An 18509-nucleotide genomic window follows, 5' to 3' on the forward strand; every position below is an offset into this window, starting at 1 on the left:
TATTTTTCAATTATTGTGTTATTTACTGTCTGTCTATTTTAAAATGTAGTTTACTTCATGTATCCTAGTGTATGAAATGTACTATAGAAATAAAGTTGATACATATCATTACATTCAAAGTAAAATAATACATCATAAATCATCATGCATATTTACATGACACAATGCTCAAACCAAATTGATCAAGCTTGGTTTTATTTCGGATATATTCAAATACTTTTTAATTGGCGATTACCCTGCAGAAAAAAGATTAAACAAAACCTTCATGAAGCATCGTGAGGTGCGTAGACGATCTTCGTCTCACTACGTCTTGACGTGTCATCACAGTGAGGAAAGTTTCGGATCTTGAAATGTCTCTAGTTTGAGACACAGTTCGCGAATTAGTTCATCGTTATGTCCCGTTAGGAACCATGTCCCTGCTGCAGTGTGTCGGAGGTCAACATGCAGTGGAGAACACACGTCACTGGCCTCGCGTTCAGTTTTGTATTCGTTGTGTCATATTTCACGAATAAGGTGAGTCGATGTGGTTTGGCGTCAACTCCAAGTAAAAGTGCATCCTCTCTCGTAAAGTAAAAAAAAAACTAAATTGTATGCGTAATTTATAACTAGCAGACTAAATATATATTTTTATTTCGCTGCATGAATGCAAATCCATCGACCGCAAGGTTCCCTTCCAATTAAACTGCAATGTAACCCTCATCATCGGTCAAAGACCGTGAAGTGAACGTGGTTCAAGACCCTCTAAGAACTGCTGGTACTAGTCGAGCATGAACTGGAACCACCAAAGCCACCACAAACCACTAACTATTAACACGTGCATCCTCAACCTCAACGTTGGCACAGAACAGTAGGACATACATAATGTGTAATAAATGACGTGTTGTCAGATGTACAATATGCCGAATCGAAGAGTGAATCCCACCCATGACAATATATTGAGACTTGTATTATACTAAATAAGAGCCTTTGTTCATACTAATGGGCTCACTGAATTGGCAGATCTTTGTAAGGGTTTTGGTTTAGTATTTACTTTATACAAATGTTATACAAATAACAACACTTGCTTGCTTGTGATAAGCATGACCTGACATATATATATTTCTCTTTATTTTTTTTTCTATTTTTTTTTTCAGTTTGTCCTGTCAGTGTTGAAATTCACCTTTCCAACCTTATTTCAAGGGTGAGTGGCGAGGTTCATGCTGTATCATTTTTATTGTCATTACAGGTTGAGAAATGTCTCAAAGATTCCCTGTACGATATGCAAAGCAAGATATACAGCATCAAAAAACTATTTCAATTATTAATTCAAAAAATATATGTACAGATGCATTTAAATCTAAAGTTGCATCTTGATTAAAATGGCCTGCATATTTCCAGATGGCAGACACTTATCGGGGCTGTCCTGCTTCTACTCTTTGGGAAGTTTGGATGGGTGGAAATGAGCCGCATCTCCAGGTACTTTTTATATACTACTGTAGTAACAATACTTGTAGTAACAATTCTTGAGTGTTTTCAGTGGCTGCCCAGAAGATGATAAAGCACTTAGTTTGACATGTTGTGTTACAGGTCAGCAGCTCTCTCCTGGCTTCCAGGCTCCCTCCTCTTTGTGGGAAACATATATGCCGGTTCCAGGGCCTTATCGCTCATAGTACGTCACATAACCTATGAACCTCACACGCAACGGGTTTTAAAATACACTAAATAATCTAGTAGGTTGTTGCCATGCTCCGCATTTACAGTCGGACTGTATCTAAAAATGGTTTTCTTTTTCTTTTTCTGTAGGACATCCCTTTATTCTTCACTCTTCAGAATTCCTCACATGTTGTTAGTTATATAATCTTGAAGGTTGTCAACAGAGAGGTAAGTGACTGCACTGCATCCTATATGTGAATAAATAAATATGTATATAAAGATATATTTAAATCTATATAAATATATATATATATATATATATATATATATATATATGTATAAATAAATATATGTAACTTCATTTATAACTTAAATAAATATATATAAATTAATATATTTACTCCCTCATTTTATTTATTGGAGGCTAAAGGAGACTGCTTTATGACCTTGGCCAAATACTCCATATTGTACTGCTATGATATGATGTGCTTTGATCTCTTTTTAATTGACAGAAGACACGATGGCTGAAGATAATCAGGTTTGTGCTTTTCCCGTTTTTCCGTCACCCGAGCAGTGGTACTGTAAGCAAGTACTCAAAGGTTGCAGGAGCTGGGATAACACAAGGGAATACACTGCATTTTAGTTTTCCCATGACAGGAGCATGATTGCTTAATGGTAACAACAATGGTTGAGATGTTGACAAATGAACCTGTAAAAACATTTTTATAGCAAGATTATAGTAAAAAACAAACAAATACAAAACTCAAAGATGAAATATTCCCTATCATGTGACTGCGTCTTTTAAATACGCTTCCTCTCGTAGCATCTGCTTCATGCTGCTCTCGGCCATCATCCTCCCCTTTCACGACCCTCGGGTAATAATTCCTCATTACCACATGGGGTATTCCTTAAATACGACGTCATCAATGTGTACTTACACTTTCTACTCACTGCAAGTATACAATAATCTACAAACTACTCATGTGTACACGTTTGCTTACTCCGCAGTTTGACTCCAGCGGTTACCTGTGGGCTGTGGGTCACCTGCTGTGTGTCGGTAGGTCTCAGAATACACAGAGATGCCACACCGGTACCTGCAATATAGCTCAGGAGTTGCACAATGAGAGTTAACAGCCGCTCGAGGTTTGAGCCTCGAGAGACGCCGTAGATAATTGATAGCATGGTAATCAGTAGAGGGTGAGAGTGTAACCATATCGTGTACTCCTTCAGGTGCATACAGGGCGTTTCAGGGTCACCACAAATCTAGTAATTTGAGGTAAGTGGAAGCACAAAGACTCAGAAACACTTTGCTTGAAAGTGCTTTTTATTTATGCCTATTTTCGTCATCTAACACAAAATGTCTTTTTTAAAATTTTTAGCTTAAACTTGTTAGACCACTTTGTTGATTAAACTGAATCAGGACGTTCTGCACTTGTTTACACCAAACTCACACACACTTCCACTTAGAAACAGCTCACTGAGGCCACTCTTTTTGTGACGCTTTGTTTCCACTGCAGTGACCTCGAGCAGCATTGCATCAACTACTCGTTCAGGTGAGAGTAATAAATACGTCGTCACGTAAAGATGGAGACGAACAAACACTAGTTATTTCCTTCTCAATAGACGTAGACCTGCGTTCATGTCACGCTCCTTTCATTTGAGGTACAAAAAAAAGCCTTTTCAGGGAAGTTTACAACACCGCCATCTCGAGACAGTTTAGATGAAACACGCACATGGTCTGTGCACGTTTAACCCCCCCCCCATCCCCAGATGAGCATTGTTATGTTCAAACGTACTAATCTGAGCTTCTTCTCGCCTTCACGCAACAGCGTCCTGCTGCTGGCCGTTGCAGCTCACCCGACAGGTACGAATGACCCCGAGCAACTTTCCTCTGGCGATGAAAGTTGCAGCGACCCAGCGTATATTTTACGATCCACATCGGTACCCGTAAACAGATCCTTGTCCCGCTACAGGTGACCTCATGGGTGCCTTGGAGTTCCCCTCCCTTCAGTCCCACACGTTTCACTGTGGTTGCTGTGCCAGGTGAGACATTTCAGTTCATGGACACGTGGTGTTTTTTCTCTTCAATCACTGAATGAAGATCAGAGCTACCTGAATAGTTGTCAATATGAACATTAATGCCATACAATCCTCAAGGTTAATGTAGATTATTGTACATTAGTGTCAACATACAGAACTTGCTTTAGGTAGCTGTTGATGTTTCAGACTGTGCATGTGGAGCATTGTGGGATATCAGTAAAATGCACATGAAAAGTTAGCTATTTATAATATGTGGAGGCCCACAGGCATAGATCTGTGTTAAGTCCCAGTAACAGGTTTCACTATCAACAATTATGCTTTTTAAGTTTTCATTTCCACAACAACAAACATATTGTACGACTGTTTTCAGCATGAGAACTCACCTCGGTCTCTTTTCAGTGCGCTGCTGGGTTTTTTGTTGCTGCTGGCAACAGTCAAACTAAAAAGTGGATTGTCCCTGGAGCACTTTGGGGTCTGGATCTTCTTGTCGAAGGTGTTCATGTATCATATATTGTTTTATGGTTGAATTATTGTGTCCAACACATCATCATTATCCACACAATCAGAGTGAATTGTATAGTGTGATGCTGGTTTAAGATTATTTCACTACTTCCTTCCAGATCACCGCCATGTCCCTCTCCCCGTTCTTTTTCTACATGGACATCAACAAGTCTTCTCTTATTTGGTAAGCGCATCACCTCCACCAGATACTGGATTGTGTAGACTGCTTATGATCAAACCATTAATGATCCCTGCCCGTTCTTCTCCTCCGTTTGGTTGCAGTGTGGTCATCAGTCACGTGGGAGAGGCCCTGCTGGTGTACTCGCAGAAAGACTCTCAGGTTGGGGCGAGATAACTGCAGCTCTCCTGGATCAACAGCTTGCACTCTAAACTTCTTTTTATTTTTACCGAGAAAATTTATTTTATTTTTGCACATTATGTTCTCAACGCGTCGACAATCTGACCACATAAAATGATTGGTGAACATACTGGGCACCGTGACATTAGCAAACCACAGTGACATATGTCATCCTATTAAAAGCACACTGAATGAAGAGCTGCAGCAGACATATGGTGTTTTTTTATTTATCTCCAAGCACACTCCCAATGTAGTAAATCTCACCTCAACACAAACCAGTCAAACAGTCTATAGATACATAAAGAACATCGACATTATAGACTTTAAAAAAAGAAAAAGATGACGATGGTCCACATTCTTAATAAGGTCATTGTACACCCAGTGCAGTTCTAACACTGGACAGCTGTTCATACACTGGAACTCGTCTGTCAATGGATCAATTCAAACATTCAACACACTCCTTTCCTTTCAGCTCTCCTCCTGTTTTTGCTTCGGGGAGAATAAAGCATTCAAGGGTTGTCTTCTCCGAGTACGTGCCTGAGGACTCTTCTCTTCCCTGACATAACCTACGAGGAAATCACATTCAGTCTCTCTATGGATTTGACATCATTACGGGATGCTGTTAACCCCGACAGTTAAATGATTCATGAAAATGGCAATGTGTTCAAATGTTCTGCTCATGCTTTACCAACCACATTAAATAGATGGTTTAGCTAAAAGGTGAATGCCGGTTCGTTACCTCTTTCAATGCATGTCTGAGTTGACGGGAATCCAACTTCCCAGAAGTTTTCAGGAGTGCAAGGAGGAATGTATAGATACCGGTGCCTCGAGCACGCAGACAACTTTTTCTGCTTTGCCTCTTCTGGGAGATGGGCGTAATACTAGAAGTAAAACACAATTAAAAATAGGATCAGCAATGAAACATGTCAGCGTTTCTCGGCTTTATGACTACAATACTTACAATTTCACATTCCTTGCAGGTGGTGCCCTTCAGTTTCCGTCTCTCGTCTTTCTTGCGAATCACAGCCACGTGTGCAAATGTTGGACGTCTAATCCAAAGAGAGAACATTTAGATTGAAGGAAACTGGAAAGATTCTGCTTCATTCTCCTGCATAAAATATCCCAAAAGATGACAACAGTGATCCCCTCCAAAAACAGCGTGTTTCTTACCCTGCTTTGTGCCCGTAACCTTCGCTCATCGTGTTTTCATGAGGATCTTGAGATGAGGACATGAGCACAAGTTTATTTCTAGAACAAACACCCAATGTCAAACCCAGAAATACTGGTCTAATGTCATGATGTCAAGCACAGTTCAGCTCAATCTAAAAAGCCTACCGTCGTCCCCGTCTTCTCCTTCTTCATCTCCACCACCACACAGCTGGCTCTGGCCTAAGTGGGAATTGTTGTAAGACTTGTACTCCCCGTGAGCCGTTGTGTCAAACATCATATCCAAACTGTCGTTTGCCTTCTCCCCTAGTCCTGCAAAGGCAGACGCATGAGAGATGTAAGACGTATCAGCTTGTGTATAACAACACTGTAAATCAAAATGTTTCACTAAGTTGTTATTCCTAAAGTTGTTGTTGATATTCACCAGACACACTGTCCCTTCTGGCATTTTCTCCCCGACACTGGAGGAGACTGTGACTGACCCAAGTGCGGTCGGAATCTACTAATTCACCATGACACTCCTCTTCGGCTTCCTTTTGCTAAAATGTAAACAGTGATACAGATAAACATCCTAGTGTAGGAGACACTATCCATCCAATATAAATAATAATAATAATAATATAATATATCCATATGAACACACCCACAAGTGCGCACTCTAATTGGCAAAAGTCAAAAAAAGTAATAGCTTAGGTAGTAACATGGGGCGTCTAATTAATATACAAATTGTCATTTTGTGGGTGAAGTATTTCTTTAGGTCATAAACACAGGAGTTTAGTTCAGCACGATATAGCCATATACTGCATAAATAGTTAACACAAGGCACATCAGGTCATGTGACCTTACCTCGTCTCCTCTCCGCTCACTGTCGTACATGGACAGGGCGAGCGCGGGGTCAATGCTCCACATGGGCTCCACTTTGACCTTCCTTCCTGCTGGGCAAGCAGAGTTAGTATGCTCACATTCAAGTCAACAGATTCTAAGGAAATAGAGATTGGACAACATTCATTCTAAAAAGATGAATGAAAGAACACTCTGCCAGCAACGGGACAGAAAACCCACCTTCATGTCCTTTATGTTGGTCATGTGAGGCGTTCAGATCCTGCTGGGGACTTCTTCTCTTCCCAACACTGTCCTTGTTTGCTTTGTCTTGAACATGTGGCTTCTTGAAAGCAGGACTTGTATAGGACACGTTTGGCCCATTTTGTGTCGACTGATCCTGTTAAATGTTAAAAGAATCAAATTACATTTTAAAACCATATGGAGGAATTCAAGCCTATGCACCATACTTATATCAGGCTTCATACATTTTGACGAATGGATTTCCATGAATTTATACAAAATGTGCATGAAAAAGTGAGAAAATGTAGTATTTAAACTAACAATGAGAATTCCAAAGCATAGAGTACACCTTAAATGACACACATTAATGAGAGAGTTTGATTACAAGAGAAAACATTTATATAAATGTTTATTCTTTTAATCATCTCCTCTAGACTGGACTACTGTAATTCACTCTTCACTGGGATCACTGGCAAGAACATCCAAAAACTGCAATACATTCAAAACAGCACTGCCAGGATACTGATGAGTCCGGAAATACGAGCACAAAACACCCGTTCTCCACTCACTCCACTGGCTCCCTGTCTCAACCCGGATTGACACCAAAGTCCTACTGCTCACCCATAAATGCATAAATGGACATGCACCTACAAGAACTCATTACTCCCCAAACCTCCACCCGCACCCTCAGATCTACAAACAGCTCTCTCCTTCGGGTCCCCAACACCAAGCTCCGCATCATGGGCGACCGGCCTTTTGCTCAGCAGCCCCGCTTATGGACCAGTCTCCCTGACCACCTGAGGGCAACACAGACACTGGACTCTTTAAAGACTGGCCTAAAAACCTTTTTATTCAGGAAGACATTTATGACTTTGAGTTGAGTTTTATGACTCGTCAACTATTCCTTTTTTAATATAGTTGATTTTAACTATGTACTAGCTCTGTGGCACTCTGTGATTCTTGAATGAAGAGTGCCTTACAAATAGAATGCATTCTTCTTCTTCTTATTAATCAAACTATTGTCCCTTACGTGCAAATCTGTTTGGACTGTAAATAGTGGTTCAGGCTTTGGTCAAATAGAATGACGTCGGCCCTTTGCTTCAACACGTTGGACAACGTGAGACTCTTGAAGTGAAGGAGTGAGCCCCAACAAGCAAAGATGTGCGCACTTGCTTTCGCCACAAGCTGTCGGGGAACATTCGTCGAAATAGCAGGCTGGCATCTTTGGATGATTTAAAAGAATAATGTGAATTGGCAACCTTCAGTGCCCACATTACCTCCGCAGTTAGGACTTCACTTTTCGTTACAGGATCGGTTATCCACGCCTGCTTGCAACCGAAGAGAGAAACATGCTGCTCGGCATAGCAGTTGCCCTCGCTGTGGTGATGGGGTAGCTGTAGCTTCTCTAGCTGTAGCTTCGCTAGCAGCAGCGCTCTGATGTCTGCTTCCTTTAGCATGGCTCGTTAATGTCCCATGACATGTACTTTCCCATGCCAAGCATGGTTAAATCTACACTTCCCTGGCATAGTGGATTATCCCTACTGTTGCTATGGCAACCAAACTTTTCAGTTAAGGTGCGTTTACTCGCAGCGTGAATAAAACGAGAGCGTATGCCTGCTTATATTTTGAGCGTCTTTCTTTTAAAAGCATATTAATTATTTCAAACTCAGCGTAAATGACCATATGAACAAAACTTTTGGGATTTCATTTTTTTCAAGGACTTTTCCAGGCCTGGAAATAACCATTTTAAAATTCCATGACTTTTCCAGGTTTTTCATGACCGTACGAACCCTGTTAATATATTATAGCCACTTCTATAGATCTTTAAAAAATGGTTGATCAAAGTATGGCTATATTGAAGCCAGGAAACTATACTGGGTCTGAAATATATATTTGGTGCTGGAAATTGTCTTCCTATCAGACATGTTGCTTTACCCAACACACACTTTAATACAGGCCTTTCGAACACATCTCTAACCTTGCTGTCCACCCGACACTTCTTCAAGCTTTGATGGCTTAAAGGTGCAGAGCTTTCTTTGATCAGTTCAGGTTGCATTTGTTTGCCTTCCTTTTGTTTGTCCTCCCCTTCCTGGATTCCTTGTTTGTCCTCCTCTTGTGCCTCTGGCTCACTCTCCTCCTTCATCCGTTTTGCTTTGTTATGGGCTCCGTCCTCTGAAAACCGTTTGACACTTTGGAGAAGGGATGGGGACTTTTCTGTGGTCTTCTCTGGACTGCGGAACATCGCGAATAGAAGGGATGAGCGGTGAGGTCTTAAGGAAAGAAAACAAATGGGAGTGTGTTATTGGAATGCTTCTTTGCATGGGAGGAATGGGAGCATGGTGGTATTGTACTGTTGTTTGAATTCTAAAATACCAAGTCAATTAAGACAATTAATGGGGGGGTTGAGGGGTGGGGATTAGCAGCATGCATTGCTGTCTGCCAGTGTCCTTTTGACGAGACAAAGTTGCGTAAGTCTGAAATGATAACTCATGATACTGTCCCACATAACCAATGTTTTTCATCCTTACTTTAAACGAAAGCCATGGTTCCTGCTCTGCTGGCCTACAGCTGTCTCAGGTTTCTGAGAAAAGATCAAAAAGGAAATTACACACACAATCTAAAGAGGATATTAAGCACTTTGATTTTACGTTTTGTTAATTGCAATTAAAACAGAACAGCTAATGTAGATGGGATTGATATTAGTTGCAGTTATTGGGTTGTAAACAAAAGCTCACAAACACAATCTCTTTTATACAGAATTCCCACCAGTACGAAGCCTTCCTACCATGTGAGGCACATCTATAAGTTCAAGGCCACAGGTTTCTGCTATCGCTTCTTCAAGGTTTAGATTCACATCATCTGAATAGAGACAGAGACCCAGAAACACCTTTACACATCTCACCGAAACAATTCTATCTTCTTAAAACTTAAATTCCCAGAAATCCCAAGCTGCAGTCTAAAAACTCAAAAAAGTATCATCATGTCTACCATTCCTGCCAATCTATGATGCTTCATATCACACATAACTAGGAGAGAATGAGTTTTTATTGTACTCCAAGTAGAGAGGGCTTCACACTTTAGGTTGAATCTGCAGCCCCACCGTGTGAATTAGCTGATATGATGGGTGTGCATGTATAGATAAATATTGGTCTGTGCTGATCTATGACTTCGATAAACAGAAAACTTCTAAAAAGAAGGAAATAAATATAGTTTACAATTCCTGTTCTCCCATTTCTTATTTAGGAAATAATGATGATATAATAAGAATGCAGAGGATGAAGTCATACTTGAGATTTGGGATGTGTCCAATTCACATGTGTTGGGTACAAGCATGTGTGCTCTTCCAGGATTCTTTGTCGCATCAACAGGCTCCAGTACTTTAGAAACAGAACCACACACGTTAGCAGACATGTGGATCAGAGAACAGAAATCGGCATTAAAAAAATTCTGAAAGTTTCTTTAAAGCTGACCACTGAAGAGCGACCTGTTTGGTCGAGGCACCTCTGCATAACGAACATGCTTAATTTTGTTGATGTCTTTTCGTTTCCTCAGTTTGTTTGCAACAGGCAGCGAGCTTGGCAGGATCGGTGAGTCTGGGATGACGCCTTCTTCTTGTTCCGAGGATGAGGGCTGCTGCGGCTCTAAGCTGATTAAAAAAAACAAAATGGTAAATGGACTGTACTTGTATAAACAGCTGATACAATATAGTTAAGTGCATGTATTTACTTTATATGACGTCAAAGAGAACACAACATGACAAAACGTGATTTAGGGAGCTTACCGAGATATCTTTATTTTTTGCAGTTCAGCATGTAGTTTTCTGTTTCCATCCTCGAGGCTCTCTCTTTCATTGTCTGGGAAAAAAACAGCAAACACATTGATAACATTATGGTCCTCAACATGCCAGTGGCCATAGCTTGTGGTACACTAGTATGGTCAATACACAGTAAACTCATAATATACAGTCGTATGTGACATGGATTCTCATGAAAGCTCGTCTATATGCAATCAAGTGCTAGCAGCTCTGCGGGGCTGCATTTAGGCACCAGAAACATTTGCTCATTAGCACTCAAAACAAAGTACAGCTGAGGCTGATGGGAATGCTATTTGCAGGTATTTTCTATTAAACAGGAGTACCAATTAGTAGTATATACTAGGTCGGTCAGTCTCACACATGAATCCTTGAAGTTGCCTAAGCTTCAATTAAAATATTACTTAACTTTTACCATTTGTTTATCATCACATGAATGAAAAAGAGAACACTTAAAATGAAATTACATAATTAAGGAAGCCCAAGTCAGAAAAGATCTGCAGCGCAAAATCATGTGTGAAGATCTTCAGGAAGAAGAACTACCATGCCATGACCTTCGTCCTGGAAATACAACTGAACTAGTAATTAACATTTCTAGTGCCTGGTTATGTTCTTGTTTGACTAAAATGCAGCTTCAGAAATTCAGTCTCAGCAAATAGTGATTGGGATATTGAGAAGTATTCCACTTCGGCAGCCGGGATTACTCAGTGTTGAGTTGCAGTTCATCACTTCTCTATATGATAAAGGAATAATAAGAATATCGAGTAAACTCACTCAGTTTGGCGATGAGACGCAAATTCTGATCCTGGTTACTTTTTAGGTTCTCCTCTAAGATGGCACATCGATCACATTCTCCTGTACAGAGCCTGGAAACAGTGAAACAAGTTGCTGGTCTTTGTTACATATTGTATCCGTCAAAGTGAACCTGTTGGGAATGAAGCTACCTTTCCTCCAGGCGACTGACAGCATCCTGCAAGGTTTTGTTTTGCTCCTTTAGCTGCTGGGTGCGAAAGTGAAACACCTCAAGACTCTGAGCATCTCTGAAGAAAACAAATGCAATGACACGTAGATTACACTCAGTCGTTCACAAAAGAGCTTCTAAAGCCAGGGTAAAACATACTCCTGTTCTCATCATCATTATTTTAATATTATAAAAGTTATTGACTCAATATACTCACAAATAGCGCTCCTTCTTCAACTTAGTCACTTTTTCTTCCAGTTCTAAAAACAGCAACAAATGTAATGTTGAAGAGTGTGCAACACAATGCAAGACCCAAATACATTTTTCGTATCAGACTTCTGGATAACCTGCATGAGGTGCACACATTACACCACGGGTCAGTTACCTCGAAGGGCATCACGATGGTTCTCTCGGAGCTGCCTCCATAGATCGTCGAAGAGGTCGGTCGGGTTGGATGTTCCGCTGCTCGGTCCTGGGCTGCTCATCCTCCACTCGCTCACTGCCAAAGCACAGCCAGCCCTCCTCCTACGTCCTGCACGACAACCTGGTGCAGCCTGTCAACTTTACATGGAGAAATATAGATATAACGTTACGTCACATATTTCTGTAATAATTCGTGATGTACGTTGACGTTGGTTTCTCAAATGGTAAATACGAGTACGATGTGCCACACGCTCCTCACTTGAGTCATGTCAATACGGCTAAGCTAACTTAGGTAAACTTTCTCGAATGTTTATATTACATTATGTTGGCCATTAGCCTTCATTACGTTAACGTTGCTTGCGTGTTCTTCCCTCGTGTCATTCCCCATGTGGACCTCTCGTGTGTTAATAGTTAGGTTAGCTAACTAGTTAATAGCTTTCGGAGCTTTAGCCGTTAGCTAGTTTAGCTAAGCGTCCACTCGGATGCACTTTATTCGCTAGTGACAAGAGACACTTTACTGAAACTGGAAACACGTCCATTCTAGTGTCTGCTGACGTGAGCGCAGTGTCGGGGTTACACGGAGCACAAGACACAGACCGCGGCGACCTCACCAAACATGAACGGCGTCGACGTTACTACTTTGCTTGACTGTGAACAAAACATGACAGCAGTCAGTTACGGCTGCCGGCGGCTTTCAAAATGAGCAACACTTACACCAATGAGTCATTAACAAAAAAGAAAAGGTAAGGGGTTTAAAATATTAGTACTGTTCGGCTACCATGTTTCTCTAGTCCAGTCCGAGCCTCCCCTGACGCTACTCTTATGTGCGCTATTCCAAAACAAGAATCCAATTTTGCGCGCCGAAATGCATGCTGGGATGTTATTACCCCATTCTTCTTCTGCTATACATGAATCTTCGAGGCCCTCTCCTCTCCCGTTTAAATCCACTATTAACATTAAAGTCATCATAAACAATTTGGGCATAATACATGTTGTACTGCACGTGGAGCTGCACAGGATTACAGCACCGCATTGCCGTCTGTACGGAAAGTATGAGCGGTCGATCTAAAGTGGTCTACGTTTCACAGCTTGATTACAGGCCAGCTGTCTGGCCAACAATACCCCATTTTGGAGAATGTGGTTGTTCAATTACTGTGGAAACACATGTTCTTTAATGCTCTTTCACGAGAGTCTCATTATATTCTTAAGCGCTTGATATATGTGCCAAGTGGGGCGTTCAGGGCCAAGAAGTACAAAATGGCACAATAAAAAAAAAAAAAAGGGGAAACAGATTATTCTTATATTTGTTTATTTTTGGTCTTTCCTTAGAATACAAAACAAGAACCAAAATCACAAAAATAACATTTACAAAACAGATTATTTAACTGAGGTGACTGAGGCAACATAGAAAAGCATGTCTGAAACAGTGATATTGGTGAGTTAGCCTGGAACCTTGAGGTAAAACAGCGAGCAATGTAAAAGGTCAGATATCTTTACGGTTTTGAATTAGTGCCTTCTTTCAGTAGTGCTATTCACAAATAGAATTTAACAACATCATGTTTTCCTAACATGTCCACAATTAGCGTGATTTAGTGATGTAGTGCTTCAGACCTACCTAAGAGCAAATTGATTATTGTGAGATGTAGGTTGAATATTCTAGGCATGTCGCACTATATGGCACCATTTTGAATGGTTTCTATATTTCAATGCTCACGCTCACACACACACACACACACACACACACACAGGTCCTACTCATCCACTCTCTGCACTCTTAAATGGGTGCAAATGGTTTCTGAAACATTCTCTACTTGTTCCCCACCAAGAATGCTTCCGGCTAAAATAAGTGAATAGTTAAAACATTGATATCACTCAAAAAAAAAGAAAAAGCAGGAACCCAAAGCTGCTTTACACTTTTGGAATAGTTGGTACTGTTTTCCTAAAAGGTTTGACAGCGCAGGAAAAATAAAACACTCAGAATGATTAAGTGTTGGAGTGGCCATCAGTCAGAGGCACAAACTCAAAGTCCCATCTTTCCTAAAATACAAAAAAAATGGTAAGACGAAATGCATAAACTGCATCACTGAGAGAAATAATAAAAAAAACCTAGCTCCAATAATTACCAAAACACAAAGCAGTGAAAAGAGTACAGTTTGGTCTGCGCATGTATGTTTTTGCATGAATAAACGTTTCTTGCCTTTTCTTCTTTCACATGTAAGACATGGTCACTGGTGATTCAGCATTGCAGATTATTACTTTTCTTTATTTTTTTGTTCCTTTGGACGTGTGCCTTTTGTTGATTTTGCATCTGTCACAGCAAGTAGATTGCGGTAGCATTACTTCATAGATATATATACACATGCATTCAACATCATATGTATACCGCAAATTAAAAAGAAACTAAAAAAAAATAAATTCCCCAAAAAACTATTCCAAACTCCCTTTTCACCACTTAATAATTTAAGCTATAAAAACCTGCATGACAATCCACAAAAAAAAGTGTGCATGGCAGCATTGCTGTTTGATGTGAGATATGCAGCAGGTTGTAGAGGTGCTGGCGCTGGGGTGTGACATGGAATGCAGCCTTATTCCATTGAGAGGGGTCATGGGGATGGGCCTATTCTTCACCCCTCCTATCCAAATGGGCCTCTTTCTATGTAGTTGGGTTTTAGATTCACATTATGCTGGAAGAAGAGTAACTGGTTGCGGACACTGGCGGGGCAGGTCTTCACCAATAGCAAAAAACACTGGAGTAGAGTGTGAATGCATATCTACCATCTTCTGACCTGCAGAGAAAAACATGTAGAAATATAAACTTAACGTCTGCGTGTGTTTTAAGTAAAGGTTTCAAAACAAGTGTTAAATGCATGTAGATAATCTGGAAACCATATCAGACTGATATGCAGCCAGCAAATACCAAAAGAGCATACTCACGCGTCCCTCTCTTCACCATTGTGGGGGCACATAGCTGTAGCTGGGTGTGCCAGGATGCCGATATGTAGGCATCGAGACTTGGTGGGGGGCGACAGACGCTGGTGATTGCGTTGTCAGCAAAGTTCCTAGGAAGCAAAAGTAGCCACAGAGTGAACACCAGTGCACAATTATGATATAATGTATACTTTCAAAGAATGGGGCCCAGATTTACCGAGACTGTGAAGGCAAACTGGGCATGCATAATATTATATGGTTTATTTTGTTATACTTAACAGAAGGTGATGTAGCTTCAAATGTATGCATCGCTACAAAATAGATACTGTTTAAATTAAAAATGTAGAAATGGAAACGGATGCTCACCAGCTGACATGGCCATGGTGGTGCCGGCTACCATGCCCATGGCGACACTGTTGTGGCGTTGGTGAGGCATTTGCTGATACATGGCTGCAGGCATCCCATTGGGCTGGACCACTGTAGTGTGATGGATAACGTGAGGCGGTGCAGCATACAGAGGCTGTGTGTAGTAAGTGCCTTGCTGTTGTGAAGGTATTAGTGCCTGGATCCAAGAAGAGCAAAGTTCAAAACATTGAAACAAACAGGATTTTGTTCAAATGAAGTGAAAGCCTGACATAAGAGAAATCGAAACAAAGAAACCCAGTTGAAGTTTGGACCTCATGGCCAACCGGAATAAGAGCTTAAATCCATCACCCTTCAACAACATACATGCACTTACCTGTGCATAGGGGTTCTGTTGGGGGTAGGTGCTCCTGACCGGGTACATGGCAGCGGCGTAGGGGTTGGGTGAGGTGGAGTACGGTGGGACAGTCCCAGTGTTGGGAGAGCAGGACATTTTGAAAGGAGTGCCCGGAGCGTAGCCTGGGTGGGAGGAAGACAGTTAAAGTTAGTACTGCTGACTACCGAGGGTTAGTCACTTTCAGTCAGTGGGGTGCAGATGAAGAAATACGCAGCGTTGCAAATTGGTGAAAACGAACTGTATCTTAAGAAAAGGTCCACAGACTGAAACTCTGACCTACTTACCACCTGAAGGAGGTGTTGAAATCCTTGCTCCAGCACTGACTTGTAAAATTAAAAATGAGCTGTCATGCAGGGTGCAAACACACTAGTCCAAAGACATTCTTACCGCTGGGGAAGGCCGCGTTCGCTCCTGCATAGATATTGTGAGTGTATGCTGGAGCAGCTGCTGCATAGCCAACAGGGAATCCAGCTGCCATGACAAAAAACAAAACAAAAATATATATATATAATTAAAATCATTTTCTGAATACTTTATTGCAGTCAAGACATATGCTTGAAACATTACACAATGCAGGGATTTACCTGGATAGCCCATGCCCTTAGTGTTGGTAAAGGGGACCCCTGTTGCTGAAGGGCTGTAGACTGGATTCATGATGGACGTCTACTCACAGATGCTGCAATGAAAAGAGAATATGAATTTCAGAGCATTTAAAAGAAAATCACCCCCCAAAAAAAAATCGACAAAACAAACTAAATTGTTGCAAAGACCATTTGGGTAAATGCAGCACAGAATCATGTGTCAACTGTCCACCAACCAGACTGTTCCAAAAGCAACCTTTTGTACGGTATCTTTTGCAGTAAAAACAGAGCAAAGCATGCTGAAATGTAGACATTCCCCACGACGTTGCCGACAGATAACGGTGCAGAATGATTGTCTTGACATCTCAGTGAATAGAATGGTTAAAGGAAACAAAAACAAATGTTGTTGGGAATATGATATCCTGTTGTGAGGGGAAACAGTGAGGACTGCCGGTGGCTTACATGAAATGACCTTGCGAGGTCATAGTCACAATCATGTTCTTCACCTTTCAAACGCGGTCCACACACAGGGATAACGGGAATACCATCAATTTGTGTTGCACACAATATGCATAACTTAACAGTGGCGCTCAGGACTTCTGCACCATTTAAAAACCCTAGTTTTTATTTGTTTTACCCCCCCCATGTCTTAACTAAATAAGAACACTTAGTTAGAAACAGTAAGGTGTAATGCGTTCTTCCAGTTTCCCTTCATAGTAATCCATCTGCATTGCCGTACTATAGGGCATATAGAAAAAGCTGAAATACCCTCCCTAGAACAAATATGCATTTTGAAACATTTCATTAAAAAAAAAAAAAAAAAATTGTAAAACAAAAAAAGATTTGCGTTGCAGCACTTTCACAACTTTCTAAATTCCTTTACACAAGAGAATGCCTCGACGTCTGCTTGACATGATGCTCATTAACTGGAAAAAAAAGGGAAAAAATAAAAACTGCCCCCTAGCGGTGGTGCGCAAACCATTACATCACTGTACAAGTCTGCTGATTCAAGGACAATTTAAAACAGTGAGGGAAACGCATCGTTTCCATACTTGATATTAGATATTAAGGGAAAACCGAAAACCAGGACGCCTCTATTTATAGAGAGTAGATTATTAGCGCCTCGTGTAGTTATGGAGAGAGTGCGACGACAACCACCCCCACCCCCCCCTAAAAAAAAATATATATATTCTATAACCTGACTTTGTACGGAAACCACGGGGCTAAATATAACCCGACTGTCTAAAACGAATCTACAGCATCGTATTTTCTAATTGACATCACAAACTATACTACATTTGTTTAGCACCGGTTGTTATTTTTCCACCAAAAGCACACAAGCGACACGAACAATGAGTGTGACGCAATTCGAGTTGATTATTTTTTATTTAAAACAACGTGCTGCTAGGTGGTTTTCGTGTAAGCTCGTCTCCAACAGGCCTCCGCAATTACGAGGCGCCAACGAGGGTGCATTTTCAGGTGACGTTGGACATGTTTGCCTGGCTAAAAAAAAATAAAGATGGCAACCTTTTTTTTTTTAGTAGAAGAATTTCGGAAAGGTGAACGTAGCGGGGCTTTGTTATCATTAGCTAGCTTAGCCCACGAGCCCGTGTCATATGCACGACACCCCCCGTCGTTAGCGGAGCACGTTCGCACATCGCAGGTTTTGGTGTTCAGACCGACCCGCTAATCACCTGTCCGACCGAGCGAAGTCACCGGACCGTCCCCGGACGGCGGCCAGATGGGGGACAGCTTGTCAACAGGCCGCACTGCACAGGGAGACAGACAGCCGGACAGCTGTGTTCTGCGGTAACGCGTGTCCCAACGACCTCACAAGATAACCCGGGCGGCACGCAGACCCCCCCCCCCCGTGTGGATAACACGCCGCAAAGACTCACCGTTAACGGTTCCGATCGTCCGTTGGTCCCCTCCTTTGGTCTTCTGATGTCAAATGTATTTAAGCTAGCTGGTGTTTTGCTCCCAGATGCTTTTGCTGAACTCTTTTTGAGCATCCGCGTCACTTCCGTGTCGTGTCACGTGGCGAAAATAAAATTATTACGCCGCTTTATCGGACTGTAACCCTTTTTTTTTTTGGTAATGTGTATTTTTCTATTTAATTTATGTTGGTCTTTACACACTAAAGCATTTTCTCTCGAATTTCTTTTCCATACAAGATTATTTATTTGACAAAACGACGTGTCAGATACAAATGATCCATTCGTGAGCGATGAAATTCTTATTGAGTAATGTGCCTTCATGATGTGTGTGTGTGTGTGTGTGTGTGT

At 41.3% G+C, this 18509-nt stretch overlaps 3 protein-coding genes across 13 annotated transcripts; 1 reads left to right on the forward strand and 2 right to left on the reverse strand.

Moving 5' to 3' along the window:
* Positions 1–313: 313 nt before the first annotated feature.
* LOC117749663 (transmembrane protein 241) lies at positions 314–4727 on the forward strand. Of its 3 annotated transcripts, XM_034560348.1 has the most exons (15): positions 314–513; positions 1134–1180; positions 1378–1455; positions 1567–1648; positions 1783–1860; positions 2145–2170; positions 2456–2507; positions 2641–2689; positions 2863–2908; positions 3150–3185; positions 3462–3496; positions 3606–3675; positions 4072–4165; positions 4293–4357; positions 4456–4727. In XM_034560348.1, the coding sequence occupies exons 1-15, from the start codon at positions 442–444 to the stop codon at positions 4526–4528; spliced, it is 903 nt and encodes a 300-aa protein (XP_034416239.1). In that variant the 5' UTR covers positions 314–441; the 3' UTR covers positions 4529–4727. The 3 variants fall into 3 exon arrangements, with proteins under 3 accessions (XP_034416239.1, XP_034416240.1, XP_034416241.1); XM_034560349.1 differs by lacking the exon at positions 3150–3185; XM_034560350.1 differs by lacking the exon at positions 1134–1180.
* Positions 4728–4738: 11 nt separating this feature from the next.
* Positions 4739–12862, reverse strand: rbbp8 (retinoblastoma binding protein 8). 3 transcript variants are annotated; one of them, XM_034560344.1, is made up of 19 exons: positions 12734–12862; positions 11918–12093; positions 11750–11792; positions 11516–11611; positions 11346–11437; positions 10542–10614; positions 10231–10406; positions 10048–10137; positions 9546–9619; positions 9289–9341; positions 8739–9030; positions 6761–6917; positions 6545–6630; positions 6123–6237; positions 5867–6010; positions 5702–5747; positions 5493–5580; positions 5271–5412; positions 4739–5097 (listed from the first exon to the last, which is right to left on the reverse strand). In XM_034560344.1, the coding sequence occupies exons 2-19, from the start codon at positions 12015–12017 to the stop codon at positions 5000–5002; spliced, it is 1965 nt and encodes a 654-aa protein (XP_034416235.1). In that variant the 5' UTR covers positions 12018–12093; positions 12734–12862; the 3' UTR covers positions 4739–4999. The 3 variants fall into 3 exon arrangements, with proteins under 3 accessions (XP_034416235.1, XP_034416236.1, XP_034416238.1); XM_034560345.1 differs by having other exon boundaries at positions 12670–12791; XM_034560347.1 differs by lacking the exon at positions 12734–12862 and adding an exon at positions 12567–12604.
* A 385-nt stretch (positions 12863–13247) lies between these two features.
* On the reverse strand, positions 13248–18508 carry fam168b (family with sequence similarity 168 member B). Of its 7 annotated transcripts, XM_034559989.1 has the most exons (8): positions 18123–18508; positions 16228–16319; positions 16031–16123; positions 15623–15765; positions 15250–15445; positions 14890–15014; positions 14731–14741; positions 13248–13992 (listed from the first exon to the last, which is right to left on the reverse strand). In XM_034559989.1, exons 2-6 carry the CDS (start codon positions 16295–16297, stop codon positions 14902–14904), a joined length of 615 nt encoding a protein of 204 aa, XP_034415880.1. In that variant the 5' UTR covers positions 16298–16319; positions 18123–18508; the 3' UTR covers positions 13248–13992; positions 14731–14741; positions 14890–14901. The 7 variants fall into 7 exon arrangements, with proteins under 7 accessions (XP_034415880.1, XP_034415878.1, XP_034415882.1 ...); XM_034559987.1 differs by having other exon boundaries at positions 13248–14741; positions 18123–18507; XM_034559991.1 differs by having other exon boundaries at positions 13248–14741; positions 16031–16114; positions 18123–18502.
* Position 18509: the final 1 nt, after the last annotated feature.

Source organism: Cyclopterus lumpus, chromosome 20, assembly GCF_009769545.1.
Source record: "Cyclopterus lumpus isolate fCycLum1 chromosome 20, fCycLum1.pri, whole genome shotgun sequence".
In the NCBI taxonomy this organism is placed as follows: domain Eukaryota; kingdom Metazoa; phylum Chordata; class Actinopteri; order Perciformes; family Cyclopteridae; genus Cyclopterus; species Cyclopterus lumpus.

Bases quoted from the DNA above. Each gene is read 5' to 3' on its own strand.
- LOC117749663 (XM_034560348.1), top strand. From the start codon at position 442: ATGCAGTGGAGAACACACGTCACTGGCCTCGCGTTCAGTTTTGTATTC. The intron at 514-1,133 runs GTGAGTCGATGT...TTTTTTTTTCAG, and splicing joins TGTCATATTTCACGAATAAG to TTTGTCCTGTCAGTGTTGAA. The intron at 2,508-2,640 runs GTAATAATTCCT...CTTACTCCGCAG, and splicing joins TCCCCTTTCACGACCCTCGG to TTTGACTCCAGCGGTTACCT.
- rbbp8 (XM_034560344.1), bottom strand. From the start codon at position 12,017: ATGAGCAGCCCAGGACCGAGCAGCGGAACATCCAACCCGACCGACCTC. The intron at 5,748-5,866 runs GTAGGCTTTTTA...CCTCATCTCAAG, and splicing joins AGGAGAAGACGGGGACGACG to ATCCTCATGAAAACACGATG. The intron at 5,098-5,270 runs GTAACGAACCGG...ATTTCCTCGTAG, and splicing joins TCAGACATGCATTGAAAGAG to GTTATGTCAGGGAAGAGAAG.
- fam168b (XM_034559989.1), bottom strand. From the start codon at position 16,297: ATGAATCCAGTCTACAGCCCTTCAGCAACAGGGGTCCCCTTTACCAAC. The intron at 15,766-16,030 runs GTAAGAATGTCT...CCTCCCACCCAG, and splicing joins GAACGCGGCCTTCCCCAGCG to GCTACGCTCCGGGCACTCCT. The intron at 15,015-15,249 runs GTGAGCATCCGT...TTTGCTTCCTAG, and splicing joins CACCATGGCCATGTCAGCTG to GAACTTTGCTGACAACGCAA.